Here is a 20,438-nt window from a genome sequence, read left to right as displayed (position 1 = left end):
AAAATGGCTCATACCCTCAATGGTGGCTGCCCGGCCGCGCCCAAGGGCTGAACTGAGTGATTGCAATATGCAACGCATAATGGCTCATACCCTCAATGGTGGCTGCCCGGCCGCGCCCAAGGGCTGAACTGAGTGATTGCAATATGCAACGCATAAAAAGCAGAAAGGCAAGTTGCCATTCTACACGTTGAATTTCACTTCTCTTCTATCGTCGTAATGGTGAGGCCGCGTATAGCCCGGACTCCCGAGGAGCAAGGCGCCTACACGCTAAGCGGCTTCGCTGGTCATCTACCTTCACGGATTGGAATGACTCACGATGTTTATCTCTTTAAAGCGAAGTTTGCTTGCCAAGTTCGAGGCATTTTTTCGTGCTTATATGGCCTCTGAGACCCGCTTTCTCGCGGGAAAGCAGGCGCTCTGAGATGCTTGGTGCGTTTCCATCCACGGTTGCACTAGGAAAAAAATATATATATATGAAAACGACGCACGAGAAGCACCACGAGTGTGGAACACGACACTATGTATGCACCACTGTAAACTTAAATAAATAATGTATGTGTGATGCACTGCACGTAACTATGTGTATATAATGTCCGGCGTGTCTATAATTCACTGCGTGTAAGGTCCTGCCCTTGCATGCTAATATTTATGCCTCGAAAAGCATGCTTCATATCACACATACACTTGGTTCACTAGCCAATCACTTCAAGAATTATTTCTTTTACGCAGTTGTCAATTGGAGTCGAGTCTACGTGTTCTTTGTTCTTTTTTTTATTTGGTTCTTTTTGTTTTTCCCCCCGTGATCGGCGGACTAGTTACTCCGTTTGGGTTTTGTCACTAGGTTGTAGACACTTTACAGCGTTTTGTGTTACCGGTGGCGTTATTGTGTTTGCTGTCTGTCTTGCTCGTTATTTGCTAATCCAGTGCGGGAGCTTAGCTACTACGGCGTTGGAGCTCGAGATGGCGGCTTTGATCCGGGTCGCGGGAGCCGCATTTCGATGACAAAATGGAAAAAAAGAACAAGAAAAAAAAACCATCGCATGGAGCGATTCCTTAGGCTGTCTATTTGTTGACTGCGGCAGCACCAATTTCGCACCGCGATTACAAACATCTTGGACTTGCTTGCTTGCTTTCTCTCTAACTAAATGCCTGACCCATATACTGGGGACTGGACAATTAAGAACCCAGCTCGGTTACCGGGTGGTTGGTTGGGGAAGGGGTGAAGTGGTATAGTAGTGTATGAGGTTAAAGAAAGAATATTAAAAAGTTGAATAAATATTCAATATGTAAAGGATAATTATATATGAGGTGATGTTAGAGATAGAAAGGCACGCATTAGATTATTAAGTCGTGACTTTATCTCCGTTGTCGTTTACGCAACTTCCTTGCTCTATGGCACAATAATGCATGTTAGGTATATATAAGTACGTACATCAGAACAGACAAGCATGGGCCCTCTACTATCTTATGCTTAAGTAGGCTAGATTTATTTAGTTGAAATATGGAACTTTATGGAACTTTTTGTTCAAAGGTGTTCGTCCAAAGGCTTTTGCTACTTCCTTTTTCGGTCGAGGCGGTTCAACGTTTTGCTGCTTGAATATATACGATTATAGAAATTCGTTGCATAATGTTTGTTTTTATTTCTTTCCTGCGTTTTTACGGTTCGGATGCGCTGTGGTCGGTTCACTAAGATTTGAGTACTTGTGAACACTGTGATATTTATTACGCGCTTCTGCAATTCAGTAGGACAACGTCCAAGCGCCTACCTGGCCGACGCATCGGCAGCGTCGCATCTGTGAGGACATTTAAATAAAAAGTTCATTATACCATTTCTTAAACTCAACGTTTGTGTAAACTAGTGTTTACACAAGTTGGTTTTACACAAATACAAGTTAGTTAGTGAAATACAAGTTAGTTGACACAAATACTTGGTTTTCAGGCTTCAAGAGCCGTTTCGAAAGCCTCGCCTCGGGATTAATTAACTATATGAGGCCCAAAGCTGTGGTACTGCAACTGATATCCCAAGCGAAACGACGCAGTGCCACTTAAGAGATTTGAGCGAATATTGTTTCTTTCTTCTTTTTTTTGCATTTGCAGCAAAACGTTGGGCACTTGGCGGTGGATTTGTTGCCAAAAAACGGATCCATGTGAAGCAAGTTTTTTTTCTTTTCAGCTGTATAGCCTGCACACGCAGCTGCATAGAGGAGAAGCCGAACGGCAGGTTTCGTTGGGCTCCTGCTTCGTCCACGTTAAGTGAGATCCGCCGTGGTTGCTTAGCGGCTGTGGTGCTGTGCTGCTAAGCACGAGGTCCAGGGATCGAGTCCCGGCCACGGCAGCCGCATATTGATGGGGGGCGAAATGCGAAAACACCCGTGTACTGAGATTTAGGTGCACGTTAAAGAACCCCGGGTGGTCTAAATTATTCCGGAGTCCCTCCCCCCCTCCCCTCCTACGCCGTGCCTCATAATCAAATCGTGGTTCTGGCACATAAAATTCCACAATTTAATTTAATGTTTAAGCCCGAGTCAAAAGGACGACGATGGCGATCGTGAATTGAAATAAACACACACAAACATGCGCACGCACGCACGCAATCACGCAAGAAACAAAAAAATAAAAGAACATTTGTGCGCTTACATTTAGGTGCCGGTAAAAGAACCCCGGGTGGTCAAAATTAATCCAGAGCCCCCCATATATGGCTTGCCTCAGAATGGCGTCATGATTTCAGCACGTAACACCCCGGGATGATTAGATAATTTCTGTCTACTGTTTCTGCATCTCCTTACTTTTAGGGCTATTTTTTCTGTATGTACAGTCCATCCAGGCTATACACTCCGTCCAGTATCCAGACGGTCCGATATGTAGTCTGGATACTGCTTCATTCCTGGTTTATTATTTTTTTTTTCATGCGCACCCAGTGCTAAAACGCGTCACAGAGAATGTGGAGCACAGGGGACATATCGCAAGGAGTCTCCATACATACAAGGTCTTCTGCATTGAGGCTTACTGTGCTCCGGTTCATACATACACTGTAAACCGATTTATACCTTTAAGAGGAAGCTTTAGCTCGGGCCCAACACCGACGCCTCCTATTCAAATACACCTGAAACGCAGAAACGCTTTTCTGAGGTAACCACCGGGCCGATATTAATTGCGTTTGTTGCATTTGGGACAGAAAGTGAAATTATAGTGACTGTTGGTAGCGAAATTTCGATTTAGGGCCTGAATCTTTAGAGCGAAGCTCTATATGTTTAGTCGAAACGAAAATCTGTCTCTCCGCGCCTGCGTACAGAAAACTATCATAATCAGCAATAGCTCGAGCGTCGTCGTCTTCTTCCTCAGTGAGTCTCGTTGCCGCTCATCATTCGGGCGTAGAATTTCACTTTCTTCCCGACGCTGCCCCGGATGCAGGAGCCGCCGGGGACCTTCTCCGTAGGCGTCGCCGCCGCTGGGAGGCGGCTATCAGACGTTCACAGCTGGCAGACCAGCTCTGGGCCGTCCGGCAAGCCGAAGATGCCACTCGAGTCCAAGAACTTCGAGCCGTCACCTGAGGCTATCACAGCAAGAACTGCCGGACTATTCTTTATTAAAGTTTCTTCTTCTTCTCTGCTGCCGTAGTTTTGGGGAGGCCACGTTACCGGGGGAATGAGCCATTGCTTAAGGGGGGATGAGTAACTGATGGACAGATTTAATTTTAAAGCAATTTAATTTTGAAGAATCGCAAGCGGCAATACCGGGTGGATGCTGCTAAACTCGTCCCCGAGCAAACTCAAGACATCGAAAGCAAGCGACAACGGCGGACTGCGGACACACCGTCACCGACGTCGTTCTCTCTGTCTCAGCCTAACGTGCGCCTCATTAAGAAACACAAAGACGTAACCAATAATTAAGAAAGACTTTAATGCACTGTCGGGATTAATCCAGTGATAAAACACCCGGGCCGCACGTTTCAGCTTCACTGGTTAACCATCTGCACGGAGTGCTTGGGCGGTGATTTTTTTTAGAATAACATTTTCAAAAATTGGTAGGTTTTAAAAAGAAAATAGAGCCACGAAGTTTACAAATTCGTAGCTCTGCACCTAGAACATATATCAAAGTTCTGTGAACTGCACCCATTGGAGCATGCAAAGCGAAAAAACCTAACATGTCAATATATATAAATATACGTGAATCTGTTACGTTGTTTACAAGGGTTTTGCAAAAGTTCTAATCACAAGGTGGTGGTCTTCTTGAAACCCATGCATGCTATACCAATGTTGTCCGCTTCAAATGTACTATCAGGTGCCATTTACAGATACGTGATATCGTCTTTCAGTGCTGAGTTAGAGTTGTAAACTTAATAGCTTTGTTTTTTTTTTGAAATCCGCGCTTTTACCAATATTTATTAAAAATTCGCGACATAAATAAATATATTCGCAGCCAACAGCCACTACACTTTTTTCTTTTGTATGCGACACACTTAATCAAATTTGGTGCTGCCGAGAAAAACGATTTCTCCTTTCCCAGGTATTCATACAGGCGGCCCGGAGCTAAAGCTTCCTCTTATCTCTGATGCCCTTTATGTTAATTTATGTTAATTTTATGTTAATCTATTACTCGCAAGGCGTCGCGCACCTGAAACTACATTTACCGGAGAACGAGCGGAGTGACAAGTTTCTGAGACCCGTGGCCACCGGCCACCGCTTGTGAACAAAACGTAGTCCGCCGCGTACGGCAGTAATGCGTCGTTTGACACAATCTCATACCTCCACGAGCGTAGCTTCCGCAACGCCACCTGCTAAGTATTGTCACGTGGTAGTGACGTTAAAGAACACAGTAGCAGTACTGTGAAAGACAAAACTAGCTTTTATTGGGCGAACCTGTGCCCACAAAACAGGCTACACTTAAAGCACAACGATAGCGGCGAACACAGTCGGCGATCGTCGAAAATCTCATCAGCGGGTCAAGCGCGTCGGCTTTTATAGATCAGTCGTGGAATGTTCCAGACTAATCGTTCGGACCCGCGTGCCTTCCACAAAGTTCTACACCATTCGCGTCACGCGATGAAATCTGATAGCACAAGGTTCGGCGACAACAGACAACCGAATAGAAGCATCGATAACTTTCCAGAAACTTCGGATGCATGCAGGCGCGTCCCGCGCTGTGCGATAACATTTTTATAAGCGGCGAAACCTGGTCGTCCGATAAAGATAAGTACGCGTGTCAGTATAAACAGGAGCATAGACCCTTTCCATCCGCGATGTGGCAGCAGCGCGTTCGAAATCGGGGTAATGAGCCATTGCATCCCAGAGAACATCAGGTCAGCCATTTGTGACAGTCCAGTTAGCCAAGACAAAATAAGTGTTTTGTAGCATAGCATACTGCAGGCACATATTCTTGATCTTTTCAGATATAAAGAACGTGCACCGTGCGTCGAAATCATGTATGGGATTGTTTTTGTTGTTGCACTTAACAATACAATTCACTTGTCGAACTCAAATAGAAAAAAAAAAGAAAAACTGAGGCCAGCTGGAAGTTCCTATATATTAGTAGGCTATTGTACGTGTTCTTGCGGAGAGCTTGACCGGAAATCTTCCGGGAACTGACAAGGAAATTTATTGACCCGTAGGCACGCTTACAACTGTGGTATGAACGAAAAGTACAATATAAAGTACACCCATGAGCAAAAGTATACGGACCACAAGGTCGCCGAAAAAACAGAATTTTTTCGTAATTAACACGCATCAATGAAAACTGACGGGTGCACTAGAAAATTCGTAATGCCAAGTTTCGAATACAGTCTTCACTTTCTACTTGCATTCACAGACAGAGGAGAAAATGAGTTTTATCGTGCAATCCCTGGTCCGTATACTTTTGCTCACGGGTGTACATCACATGTAATGCATCATACCTGATGTAAACAAAACAGGTTAACAAATGAAATCATAAATGGTGCCTACTTGACACTGCGTGCGAAAATGGATTGAGGTATGAAATTACGGAACGGTGTACAAGCTTTGGTTCCTCGCACGCTTTCTTACCGAACCGTCCATGTTAACCTGGCAGCTTGCACAGCTTTTGTCTAGATATTTTCCGATTGGTCATGCTGTTCGCCAATCCTGAGCAATAGTGGTAAAGAATTTCGATCGCGCTGCGTGCCTTTAAAGCTAACGCATGTAAACAGAAATTGCAAATGTGTGCGTCGGCGTTCACCACCTCGTGTACTTATCCAACGTAGCGCTAGAGGCTGCGTGTCGGCGGCGTGGTGTCGGCGGTGGCAGGTTTGCGTTAGCTTGCCACTGTAGTTCTATAGGATCTAGACACCATAGCAGGGTGTATGTAGCAGTGGCGTAGCCAGAAATTTTGTTCGGGGGGGGCTACGCCACTGGCCCAATATATATATATATATATATATATATATATATATATACATATACATATATATATAGCTGCACCTTGCAGCTCAGCCTCCTCCTCAACAGGAAGCTTTAGCTCGGGTGCTACTATTTAAGTACATGTAGAAGGGGAATTCGCTTTTCCCTGCAACCACTTCACCAAATTTGAGGAGGTTTATTGCATTTAAAAGCAAATGTTTAAGTCTCGTGACTACTGGCTTGGAATTTTTCATTTAGGTGGTCAATTATTTATTAAAAATTGGCCAAAATTAAAAATTTTCAGAAAACGAAACTATCAAGTTTAAAACTCCGTGACTCAACAATGAAAAATATTATCACAATTCCGTGAATTGCACCTAATAGTAGATCTACAGCGGACAAAATAGATATGTTACACATGAATCTAAAAAAATTTAGTATTGTGGAAATACGGCTTTTGCAGAACCCTTGTACACAACGTAACCAATTCACGTAAGATACAAATTGACACAGCAAACTTGTCCGCTTTGACTGTCATAATAAATGCCGTTTACAGAACCACAATATCTGTTCTTCATGCATAGCTATTAGTTTGTAAACGCCGTGCTTCTATTTTTTCAAACTTTCGAATTTTCCAAAATATTTTAAACAAAATTCAGGCCCTAAATCGAAGTTCTGTTTCCAACAGACACTAGGATTTAAACGTTCTCTCTCAAATGCAACCAATTTCAATTGAAGTGATTAGCAGGATTATCTCAGAAAAGCATTTCTGCGTTTTACAAGTATTTGAATAGGCCGCGTCGGATTGGGCCCAAGCTAAAGCTTCCTCTTACACAATTTATCGAGGGATCAAATACATGAATAATAACTGCATTGTCATTGCCAAAGATGCTGCAAACGAATTCTTGAAAGCTACGCACTGTAAATACAAATAAAATATGTATTTTTTCATTAAATATTGTACTCGTATGTGCCAAATATTGTGCCCAACATAACTGACGTCAATGCTTCCATGTTTTTGTCTATTTATTAAGTAAAGAAAATATCACACGAACTTTAGAACTACGTCAGTTCGAAACCAGGAAAGCAGTGCATGCCGCTGATATGAAAAATTAAAAGGCAACGAACTAAACAAGTTGAGGACAAATATGTTAATGAAACTTTGTCATTCAAGAACCGTGCTTACATTCTTGTATATGTGCAATGGCCAGTGAAAAATCTCAATGACGCTGTCGTTTGTTCCAATGTATTACGCAGGAGTAGCTGTTCCTTGTCGTGTATCGTGAGTAATTGCACCGAAGTTATAGTTGCGACAGAGAGCACGTATAAAAAGCAGGAGTTCTTCAAGATATATGAGGGCAAGTCACTTGAATGAGCCAACAACGGGGTACATTATTTAAAAGTAGTCTTCATGAGAATTTAGACATTTGTCCTATTGACTAACGAGTTGCGTGATTCCCGTCTTATAAAATTTCTTGGGTTGCTGCTTCAAAAAGTCTGTATCTGGTTCCCTTGAGCTGTTTTTTCGGTTGCCCCAAAATGTAGAAGTCGCAAGGTGACAGGTCTGAGCTGTATGGCGGGATTTTGAACCACTTGAACTTGGCCAGTTTTGTATTAACCGCATAAGCGACGTGGGGACAGGCATTGTCGTGGAACAAGATGACCCCATTCGTCAATTTTCCACGTTGTTCGTTCTTGATTGCGACACGCTGCCGTTCTGGCGTTTTACAATATCGGAAACAATTGATAGCCTCTCAAGATTTAGCAAATTCTATCAGTAATGGACCCTGTTGGCCTTTACGTTCTTTGGGCGTGGTAAATTCGAATGTTTCCACTGTAAGCTTTGCCGTCGTGTTTCAGGCTCGTAGTAGTGGCACCAATGTTCGTCCCCGATCACAGTTGCAAACAAGAAGTCGTCATGCTCATTGTGATACCCGATCAGATGAGTCAAGGCAGCGCGAAACTGCTCCGTCTTCTCGCGATGGATAAAAATCTTGGGGATCCATTGCGTACCAAAGAGCCGATAACCGAGAAGCTCATGAATTATGGCGTGAACGGAACCGTGACTGATGTTCAGACGGTCTGCCAGTTCATCGACGCTTATCCTCCGTTCTTGTTGCAGCAGCTCATGAACCTTTGAAATTGTGTGGGGGGTGATTGCACGATGGTTTTGGCCCGGCCTTGGAATGTCTTTGCAACGTCCTTTGAACCGTTTGCTCCAACGCTTCACAGTGGTCAATGAAATGCAGTGTTCAACGTACACGGCAGTCATATGGTGATTAATTTCTGTTTTGGAAACACCATCAGCTGTCAAAAACTTCGCGACACCGAGCTGTTCAACTTTTGAAGTGTCCATTATGTGACGCAATTATATTCAACTCAGTGTATGAGAGCATTAAAGAACATTTATCTTCACACCTGCGTGTCACTTTTGTAAATGAGACATACCGTTCTCCTACGCGCATGCCTCGCAGATAATGAACCGAAGCATTATTGCGCGGTTAGGGTAGGCTCACTTTCATTTGACTCGCCCTCGTACATTAGAAATGCAAAGATACAATGGGATATGCAAATGCGAAAATACGGCTTGATAAAGGACAAAAAAGTGTCACTGGAAACAAAGTTCACTGCATGTATACACAAAACTTCGCAACAAGATATTCAAGTATACGTATAAGTCTCCAATGAGTCTATGTATGTAAGAAGAAGTAACTGTATATAATGCGTCAAACAAGGCAAATAAACATGTTGCACAATCATAGATTCACAGAATCCTAGATTCCACCCCCATTCTATCCACTCCCCCCGATGTATTGCGCGCGACGGAAGGCAGCGCGCTTGCTCCCCGCTTTTCTCCTTTGCGCACACAAGACTGAGCCACCATCGTCGGTTCAACCATTCCACCTCCCCTCCTACGCTTTCGCTCGCACATACAGCATGCAGCGCGTGGTCACGATGGTATCGCCCTTGGACTGGACTCCGAAACATGAGGGCGATGGCAGGAATGCGCCTGGAGTGTCCATATAATTGCTTTCGCAATAATATAATAAACGTATCCGGCAACTGAAGCGTCCCGTCGCCCATTACTTTCCGCAAAATAAGTATCAAAATCGAACTTTCACCATGCGACAATTCCCTGCGCCGCAACAATGTACTTTTTTTTTCTGTGAGGCGGAGGCACCGAAATGAAAAAAACAAAAAACAGGAAAGTATGTTGGCCAGAATCTAATGCCTCCTTCGGGCACCTAATGGGGCTACGGAAGGAATACCGAAGAAAACATGAGACGCTTGGTCCACTGAGAACCATACGCATACTGCTCAGTATCCTACAGCGGCGAAACAAGACTTTCCGGAAAGGTTCCGCTCAAGGAATGCGGTGCAATCCTTCGAGTCCCCACAGTAATGCGGCGAGCGACCATTGTTTTTTTTTTTTCTCGTCTGCTAGCCAGAAAGCGTCCAAAACTCTGTCCGGTGAAAATCCACTCGGCCAGAGCAAACCGAACGCACACCGAAGTGTACCGCATGGTGGTCGGGGCCATGCGAGAAAAACGTATGCGCTCTGGCTGGCTCTGGCAGCCCGCGGGTAGGGTAGCCAGAACAAAAAAAAAATTGAAGAGGCGTAATGTGTCTTCGCGAATAAAAGTCAAAGTAGAAAAATACATAAGAACGTTGTTACTTTGGCTGGCTTTAGTGTCTTGACATGGATCTTCTGGCGTAGGTAAAAAAAAATGTTGATATTTTTTTATGTGACATGACGGCACAAATGAACCACCCCAACGCTTCGTCTCATTAGACCTCGCTGCCTGCTTTGTCAACTCGTCTGCTAGTGTGTTGATTTGGCTTGTCTCGTCGTATGTTCCGGTGTAGACTTTAGAAAAGTCAATAGACTTTGGCGTCAAATGTTTATAACAATATTAAACCCACAAATTTCCGCAATTGAAAATCTAAAGCACAACTTTGGAAATGTCAATGCACCTTTCACATCAAGAGCTTATGAGATTTATACCAATAAAGTTTCGCAATTTATATCCATGCGCTCCATAGATTCCGTGGCCTCAGGGAGATGCCGCGGCGAGCCCGCTCACCATCAAAGCGCCCCTGAAACTTTGTGCTCGGATGAGACTGCTTGGCGTTATGTGACTCCTGGTGTATGGGCGTTGCCATGAAATCCAGCCTGAGTTTGCAACCTTCGCGGTTAAATGCCTTTTCGAGCGCCAAAAAGACATTCTAGACAAAATCCGGAGTGATTTCCGGCGCCGGGGACCGCTTTGGTCGGCGGTGCATGGACAGCACGAAAAAATTTCGGGGGGGGCTGAAGCCCCATAAGCCCCCCCCCCCTGGCTACGCCCCTGGTATGTAGATAACCGTGTAGACCCTTTACGCGGAGTAGTTTGCTCTAGAGGAACGAGGTGGCGCTTCCGGTGGCACGCTGCACCATGCCTTCAAGCGAAAGCCCACGAATGCGAAACCATTACCCCATACTGCCCGTGCGGTCAGCTGCCGAAAATGCAACTGGCTGGTTGCGCACGCGGTGTGCTCCATTCGTGCTGCAGAATGTGGATCGGCAGACGTGTGCAGCAGGTGGGTGCAATAACAGCGACGGGCGCATTAAGGAATGGAATTACTCCGTGTGGCCAAGTTCTCGGACCACTGGTACCCGAGACTGCCCGATGTTTCCGGTCCTTCGGGGTGCGACGGTTTTCCGCCGTGCGTTGTATTCGCTAACCTCCAAAGAAAGGACATCTATTCCGGAAAGTCGGCATGAGTGAGTATACCACTCGTCACACAGCGGCAAAGAGAGCAGCGCCTCTTCCCGGCATAGTACGTTACTCGCACGATATGCAGACGCATCCACCCCAACTCAAACTAACGCCCAGTCTATCGCCCACGTATCAAGAACAGACGAACAGGCGCACTCTAGCATGAATGCGCCGAGGCATAAGTGACTGACTACACCGACAACATACGAACGTTCGAAGCTGTACGTTTCGTGATGATCCAGAGAGAGAGAGATAATTTAATTGAAAGAAGGCAGAGAGGTCGGCCTGAGCTAAGGTGCTCTAGCCTGCTACTCTGCACAGGGGGAGGGGGAACGGGGACATAAAGATGTGATGAGGGATGATGATGACATAGCAAGAAGGATGCGCAAAGGTGAAAGCAAGTTCAGCACTCTGATGACAAACATTCACAAATGTCATCCATGAAGCCACAATCAGGTTTCGCATCAAGTCTGTAGAGTGATGATCCAGAGTAAGCGAATGACTATAGGGATAACGCGCTCTTTCCTCCTCTCTGGTTTGTGCTAGCCGGCGCCACGCTACTTGAATGTGTTGCCGTCGCGTGTTGCAGAATATTTTGGAGATGCTTTTAGCTCGTTCTCCGTGATATTTAGGCAATGTCAGTTCATACAAGGTCGTCACAGGATCACTGTGTAGCCTTCCGGCGCAACGGTATAACTATACAGTATACGCGGGAATTCTCTTGGCCGCCAAAACATGCTTCGTGCGTCATGTATACGTGCGATCAACTATTTTGTGTTGTATCGGCTTTCGACTTGACGAAGAGGGCCGGCCCCTGTGAATGGCCCAGTGCAAATGGGAAAATCTCAAACTCTGATCGCTTGGCATGGAAACTAAAACACAAGAGTGCTCGTGTACGGCCAAACCAATGCAAGCACCCCAGAAACATCTAAGCGCAAATCGGTAAACATTTCAGTCAGACACCGGATTTGTGCTCACGCATTTGAAGTCTAATAGACTTAGAATCGCCATGGTACATCTTATTTTGTTATAGCGCAAGCTTGACACGGACAACAGAAGGCACATCTGTCACACACAGCGCTGTGTGTGTCAGATGTGCCTTCTGTTGTCCGTGTCAAGCGTGCGCTATAGCAGAATAAGACATGCCGTACCAACAAGCCCCTATTGCTATCCTCATCGCCATGGTACGTCTCCATTAGCCTCCTGCAGGTATGAGGCCGATGGCATTGCTCAACACAGCCATCATTGCGATTGGGGTAACAACATGATACACATAAGCTTTGTCATATCATAAGAAGCCAACAAACACTGACCCCAAGGACAACATAGGGAAAATTACTTGGGCTTAATAAATGAAATAAAGAAACGCTGAATTAATGGAAATGAAAGTGGATGAAAAAACAACTTGCCGCAGGTGGGGAACGATCCCACAACCTTCACATTTCGCGCGCGATGCTCTACCAATTGAGCTACCGCGGCGCCGTTTCCCCATCCACTTTCTTGGGTATTTATGTTTCCTAGTAGAACCCTGGGAGTGTTAGCCAGCGCCACCACTCACAGACCTTGGCGACGGACGTGGAACGTCGTTTCTGCCGCAGGCGTCGCGAGAACGTGATCTTTTTCGGGTGAAGGTGACTGGTCAATAAACCTACACATGCTACCTGAAGCCATCAATGTTGCCGGATTCGAGACCCTTGTTATGTAATAAACGAGAAGAAAATTGCTCAAATCTTTGCCCGATTTTTACTAGTCAACATAACTATTAGACATAAGCTTCATGGAATTCGGCATTTCTTCTTTTTTTTGCCCTGTAAAGCATTGTTATCCAAAGGGGATCGCATGAAAAGAATCCGACGGCTATTTGTGAGGACACAATTTCCGCAAGGCGGAATTGGAAGGCGGATTTGTTTGCAAGAGCAACTTGCAGTCAATCCTGACTCTGGGCTTATTACCAGTGAAGGCTCTCGAACTAATGGAAAGAAAGAGCACTGACAAAGAAAAGAAAAGCTTTGGGCAGTTGGCCCTGCGAATATCGGCCCTCCAATCTCACTTTTTTTGTTTTCACTCACTAGGGTATGTGAGCTGGAAATGTGGAAAGCTTTTTTGAGCGCCGGATATGAATGGATGATCTTATCCAAAATGAGAAATAAACATGTCAAGCAAGCAAGGAGCACTACAACGAGTTTAATTGCTGTAAAAAAAATCACGTACCGTGACATGATTCGACAGTGTCAACCGTTACTACTACGCAACTTAACTTAAAGGGACACTAAAGGGAAACAATAAATCAGTTTAGACTAATAAAGCATTGTTTGAGAAACCTGCAGGCAGTCATTTCAAGAAAATAGTTTTAATATTGAGAAAATGAAGGTCCAAGTATCAGTATTTGAATTTCGCGCCGAAACGCCAGCGCCGGTACGTCAGCGTGACGTCAGGGATTCCAAAGTTTGTTTTCGCATTTGGGCCGCGTTGGCTGAATAAAGGTTCCCGAAACTTGCCATGTTTAATATTTGGTTCCTTTAGAACACAATGTAGTCAATCTGTACCGCTATATATAATTAGAAGGCCCTGGAAGACGCCATCAAAATCCAAGACGTCACAGCCCCCAGGTGCGGGAACTCAAGTAGGCGTCGCCACCCGCATTTCGTTCTTGCGCTTTTTCTGGCTTACCAAACGTCTTATCGTTGTAAGAGTGGTGTTTTTGGTGTTGTAGAACGGGGATTTACTGATGCAGAAGAAATCACTTTTCACTTTAGTGTCCCTTTAAAGAAAAATGGAGCGCCAAGTGCGGAGCTGTTGTCCTCGAAGAGCATTCGTATAGATGCATCCTGCCAATAACGCTCGCTGAATCCCGTGACGTCACGGTGCAGGCGAGCTACTGGTGGCCCCAGCGGGTCGGGGAGAAAAAGAAAATGTTGCAAATCGGGAAGGCACAAAGAACATGCGCAGTGTAGTTTTAAAGCCTTTAAGGCTCCGGTGGCAGGAAAAGAAAATGGCGGTCGCATTCCATGCCTGCGCCTCGCACAGCTGGACATAGCCCACATACGACCAACTTGCTTACACATTAATGCCACCGACACTATGTATATACCTCAACATATGCGATGGTCAATGTCTCTGTTCTTTGCCGAATTACGCAGTGAAACAACGAACGTTGAATAAATATTCTAATTGCAATAAATATACGACTTCAAGCCCACAAATAACGCAGTTTTCTAGCAGCGTTTGTCCATTCGCTTACATTCACAATAATAGCCCACGGCTTCTCTAAAATCTTTTTTTTGTGTGTGTGGGCGAGGGGACGGAGGAAAGGAAGGGAGAGACGGAGCTTGTGCTTTTCATTCTAAGATAGTGATGTAATATGCGCGTAATCGTGTAGTTGAGTACCACACCGTTAGGTGTCCCTGTAATGTGCTGCGGAGTGAGGTGGGCGGGAACGCTCTGATTCAGTCTCTGAAGCCTTTTCGCTCATACCGGTCGCTAATTTTGAATCGCTGAGCACATGCAAAGGGTATAAGCGCGAAGTTATCAAGGAAGGGGGGCGATCTCTGCTCACCTGGACAGGGGAACGCCTTGAGATTCGACGCGGTCGTCTTCCTCCCGGAGAGGTTCCATGTGGGACAAGTCCCACATGCTCTCGCTGGAGCCAAGAGGTCGGAGGCCCAAGACAGAGTTTGGCTGCGGTTGGTGGGTGATAAGATAAGAAGCTCATTTACCACATAAGTATTTACCACATAAGGGGTGCCGATGGCAGGATAAAAGCTGCGCAACGGCTGCTTGACTATAGGCAGCAATACGGCAACATAGCCATTACACACACGCGGCAAGGGAAAAAAAGTACTACCGCAAAAGCAGAAATGTCACAACCCTGCACGCGTAAAAATACTTTTGAAGTGATCGAAAAAAATGGCTGTGGCTTAGGTAAGGTTAAGCCCAGGATGCGAAACATACTAGCCTTTATTTTAGTTGTTGAACCACTGTTTAGCCTGGTGAACTGCTGTTGCTTGGCTATATTTGGTTCGGCTAGACGAAGAAACAACTCATGCATTACTTCTTCGCCTTCAAGAGTGGAACGCGACAGCGTTCCCGTCGACCCGCCAAGGGGTGTAAGACAATGGGCTACAGGGCAGCGACTACGCGCCCCGCATTGGACGCGGTGAGCGTCGAGCAAAGCAGCGTTCGGCGCGGCAACGAAATGTGCGCCTGAGCAAGAGACGCACGCCTTAGAAACAGCGCGTTTCTAAGGCAACACCGCATTCACTAGAGGCGCTTTTGTACCGCTTTGAAGCGTTGTACTCGTGGCTCAGTGGTAGCGTCTCCGTCCCACACTCCGGAGACCCTGGTTCGATTCCCACCCAGCCCGTCTTGCAAGAGTTGAGCCAAAGCCACTTCTCCTCTGTCGTGACGTCACGGTGTCACGTGATTTCATGGTCACCGCCGCGCCTGAGGAGCTGGGTTGAGCCCTCGTAATATGCTTCGCATAAAAAAGAGGTTTATATTCACAAAACCATTTGCAGTAATGTGTCTTTAGATACGTGACGTATGCTTTCGTAAGGCGGTTTGAATTTGTTCGGTGTTGAGGGAGAACAGTGGGACAGTGTTATCCCCTTTCTTCATTATTTGCTGCATACCAATTTCAATCTCAGCTAACTTCTATGCTTTTCTTGGCTTCATTGTCAATTGGCTTTTTAAGATTGCATGCTTTACGTGAGAGGATCTCGTAGAACATGCTTACCCGGTAAGGATTCACGTTCAAGTGTTTCATGACGGAGTCTCGACCAGTGCTCAGGTCATGGATTTCTTGCTGGTAGATGCGATACAGTTCGTTCAGTTCCCTGGTGGCTTGGGCTGTTGGAAGTCGACGACAAGAGAAGCAGTCGAGATAAGGATAGTATTAACCCGTCCGCTAAACACGACACAGTTTACGGAATTCACGGAGTATACCAGCACGCCGGAGGGCTAGACGCACGAGACAGCATTGGTAGCGCTATCCTGCGATGCTGACGGCTACTAGAGCCCACAGAAGTACAAAATGCGATGACCGTGCTCTACCTATTTGCTGAGTGAGTTGTAACAGTCGTTTTGAGAATGTGTTTTTTGAATATTTTTTAGTTTCCGCGAAAACAGTGATGCGGCACAAAAACGTTCCCATGACTTTGTTTTAGTGAGGAAAAACTCACAAGGCAGAGCTACGAGTAGTGCCTTTGCCATATAGATAGCTTGGTCTGCGGTGTTCCTTAAACTGCAATGACTGTAAAATTTATTACGTGGTGTGCTAACGCAACCAGTCCAGCGTTACCTTACTCAAGGCAACGGAAGCGAAACTAGAAGCCCGTATGCTTATTATCCTTTTCTACTGAAGGCGCGGGAAGCAACTGCAAGAGCCAAAAACACACCACGGCCACTATACTGCTGGAAATCGACGACAAAAGAGGCAGGTGAGACGATGATATACAGATTTAGCCGGCCGTAAGTGTGTCACAGTTTATGAGACATCGGAGAGGCAGGCATCCGAAGCAGCACTGGTAGCGCCATCTATAGTGACACTGACGTAAACAAGAGCACACACGGGTAGAGTTGCAATGACCGCGATCAACCTAGCGGCTGGTGCAAGGCGTATGCAGCAGTAGCTGTTAGCATGTATGGTATATTTCTGTCTGTTTTACCCCTTTTGAGAGTACAGCGCTGACGCGTCACAAAGACATTTCCAGTGCGATGCAGCTGAAGTAAACGTAAGAAGAGGCACGGCTATCAGCCGTGCCGCTGCCACTTACGTGCCTGCTGTGTTACTGCATTCCTTAAACTGAACTACTCGCACACTGTCTGACGTGTAGGACAGCTTAAACTAGGACTCCAGAAAAGCACTTTAGATTTCTTTAGGTCGCAAAAGAAAAGGAAAGTAAGACTTCGAGGCAGTTTCGACAGCCAGAAACTCACCATTTCTCGCTTTTCGGCGTCGCATTCCGGAAGACAGTTCTGTGCGACAGAGAAGGACAGGAAGAAAAAGACGAGATGTGCTCTCTTGGGCAATGTATCCATGTTTTTAGGCAAGAACAACAACAACAACGTCACAAGGATGCTTGCTCAACCGTTGGAGAGTTTATAGCACGTTGAAAAAAATGTTTAGTCAGATTTATAGTTATTAGTTACGTTCTATTGTTTTGATTCTGTCTGAATTACTTCAGTTGATTTCTAGGAATTACTAATCGCTAATAACATCCGCATCTTGGCCAATCCCATATAGTGGGTGTGAGCCAATGACAAAGGGCGGACAAACAAACAAACAAACAAACAAACGACGAAATGAGAGACTCGCAATTTATTCGTGTCATGTTAAAACATGTGCGACGCAGTGGCTGGAATAAGGGAGGAGCAAGTGTGTACCACACCAAGTAGCAACAACTGGATGCCATCAGACAGGGACGACCTCTCGCCCATATCTGACGTCGTTTTGTTGTTTATACTAAGCACCCGCGCAGCACAATGCCACAACAACTGGCGTAACCTGCCACCGTTCAAGACGGTGGCTTTGAGGGGAACCTTTAACTCGAGGTCAGCTGAGATTTCCGTATATTCAGATACTTGTAAAAGGTAAACAAAAATATTCTCACGAGACAACTGATGCACCAATATGAATAAAACGTGTTTCACTTGAGAAAGAAAGAAACATTCTAGTGACTCCACAGCAAGCGTAGCTTTAGAGCGATAGCTCTACTACTCCAGGTACAAGACCAGAAAACGCCTGGTTCCGTAAACCTGACCTTCAAGCTCAGCCAAGGTCAATCTGGGACTTGGCATGCCACTACCAGCGGCTGCTGCGCTCGCCGCGTGGGCGCCCATATCTTGCACGCTATCCGCAATGCGGGCAAAGTGCGCCGAGTGCTGGTAGTTTCGTATATGCGCTGTGCTTTCCACCCTTAGTTTCGCGTTGAAGCGAGACGCAGCGTGAAGGTCAATTCGCTCGCTACTGCTGCCGCGCCGAGCAGCGTCTGCGTGTTGCCTTGTGCTACGATTGTAGATGCGGTAGTTGCTGACAGCGCGGAGAAGCCTCTGTGTCCTTTCCCAAACCAAGCAAAACCGTGCTATCGCTCGACAAACTTGGTTTAACCGCGTTCAACCACGGAATCTTTTTTTTGCACATAGGGCCTGGCATTTCTGATAATTATCACCGTAAGCCAATAAAAAAAATTAAGTCAATGCTTACAAATCCGTAATTCTATATCAGCAGCAAATATAGTAGTTCTGTAAATTGCGTCGGTGAGAGCGTCTAAAGCGGCCAAATTCGATATATGAATTTACAATAACTCTGGAGTTGTTGCACTGTCTAGGAGGGTTTAGCAAAACTACATACTAATTAGTGGCACATTCCAGAGTATTGTATAATACGTCAGTTTTGTTCGCTTTACATGTATGGTATGCATTGGGATATTGTTTTTTATTGATAAGTTGCAGAGTGGTAAACTTGACCGCTGGGTTATATTTAAGAAATTGCAAATTTTCAATGTTGCCTATAAAAAGTTGATTGCATAAATAAAAAAAAAACACTTCATTGTTAGACTTCCTCTATTGAATACAACAAATCTGATCAAATTTGGTGCAGTCGTTGTGCAAACACGATTGTTCCGTTTCCCTGTGTTTAATATCTGTCCCTGAGCTAAAGGTTCCTCTCAATGAAGAGAAAGAAGGAGAGTTCGGGCGAGGAGAGCAGGTCTCCAGCCGGCTTTACCTCATTGGGGTACGGGAGAGAGACAGGGAAAAGGGGAGGCACATAGCAGGTGGTAATGCAATAGAACATTCGACTCTATTTGTACACGTTGCACTCGTAATAAAATTGTACTGATTAGGTCGGGAGCATCTGAGGGGTCGAATAGATGAGCATACGAGTTCAGCAAATGTATTTCTTTCGCATATGCGTTGACTGTTCGGAGACAGTTACCCTAGACCACGGTGTAGGACTTAGCCTCTAGGTGAGGACACCTGAGAGGCGCAATCTACCAGATAAAGTAGGAACGACGCGCGTCCAGCAGCCCGATGACGGCAGCGTTAACGGTGACGGCAGTGACATCCGCACGTGTATATATATATATATATATATATATATATATATATATATATATATATATATATATATATATATATATATATATATATAGTACCTTCCTCCTTCCCTCTCCTTTCTATTCTTTCCTTAAACCCCTTCCCCTGTGCAGGACAGCAAACCGTACGTGCGTACGGTTTGCTCTTGTGAAAAAAGAGGGGATGTTCACACTTATAGGGAGCCGGTGCTATTTGCTTTAACGTCCCAGCTACCAGGGCTTGGATGTTTTCGTCTTTGAGTTTGCCCTAATCTGACGCTGATCGCAAGATTAGGTCAGATTAGGACATTTGGAGGTATAGGATTCTCTCGACTGACGCAATACAAAAATAATTGGAGATTGATGGGGAAAGGCCTTCGACTGTAGTGGGCGTAACCTATATCACGGAGAAAGGAAAACGTTGGGAGACAGCATTACGTCACGCAGTCAGCCTCGGCACGCGAACGCTCCGTGAAGACAGCCATTCGCTCCTCAGAGGCGGTGTAACACGTGACCTCTCTTGCTTTGTGATCACGCAGCAAGAATCGAGATTTGCTGAGACCTTTGGTTACCAGGAGCTATGCCAGTAGTTTTTATGCGTTGCATGTTGCAATCACTCAGTTCAGCCCTTGGGCGCGGCCGGGCAGCCACCATTGAGGGTATGAGCCATTGTTCATTGCTGCGCGTCTCATACGCGGGTCTATTCTCTTTTAAGTTTGCTATGTTTGTTGTTAAGTTGCTTCTATTTTTATGCGTTGCATATTGCAATCACTCAGTTCAGCCCTTGGGCGCGGCCGGGCAGCCACCATTGACCTTTAGCGCAACCACGTGACGTGACGTCACGACAGCCGGAGGCAAAGCTGGGCCCCAACTCGCGCAATATGCAACGCATTCTTGGCTTAACCAAGCTAAGCCTGGCCATCTTTTTTATTCGGTGCGCGTTCGTTCGGTTGTCCTGCCGTGGATCTGCCTGCAGAGCGGGAACACTGAAACCAACCGCGCACTTTGACGTGCGATCACTTGGTGGGCCGACATGTGTGGCTTCAATCGCGCTGCGCGATGCTCTCTCCTAACTTTTTTCCTTCCTCCATGATCTATACTGATGACGATAACGACAGTAAACTCCCCCATAGGCGACGACAACGTGGACATGGCAAACACCGAATCTGAAATGCGCTTTCACAGCAATCCCGAGACCGGAGAGGACCACCACCACCACCACCACCACCACCACCACTACCACCGCCATC

The 20,438-nt window shown here is 45.8% G+C and overlaps 1 protein-coding gene across 6 annotated transcripts in view; it reads right to left on the bottom strand.

The window, feature by feature from the left end:
• Positions 1–20,438, bottom strand: part of LOC139048971 (kinesin-like protein KIF19) — a 214,136-nt gene that overhangs the window by 63,702 nt on the left and 129,996 nt on the right. For all 6 annotated transcript variants that reach the window (XM_070523981.1, XM_070523983.1, XM_070523980.1 and 3 more), the window contains exons 17-19: positions 17,051–17,089; positions 15,849–15,961; positions 14,670–14,791 (exon numbers count right to left, since the gene is read on the bottom strand). In XM_070523981.1, the coding sequence (XP_070380082.1) occupies positions 14,670–14,791; positions 15,849–15,961; positions 17,051–17,089 (274 nt within the window). The remainder of the gene's footprint in view (positions 1–14,669; positions 14,792–15,848; positions 15,962–17,050; positions 17,090–20,438) is intronic.

The sequence above is a fragment of the Dermacentor albipictus genome, chromosome 8, assembly GCF_038994185.2.
Source record: "Dermacentor albipictus isolate Rhodes 1998 colony chromosome 8, USDA_Dalb.pri_finalv2, whole genome shotgun sequence".
Taxonomy (NCBI): Eukaryota; Metazoa; Arthropoda; class Arachnida; order Ixodida; family Ixodidae; genus Dermacentor; species Dermacentor albipictus.
The sequence above is the reverse complement of the archived record's forward strand: the minus strand, read 5'-3'. Positions and strand labels throughout refer to the sequence as shown.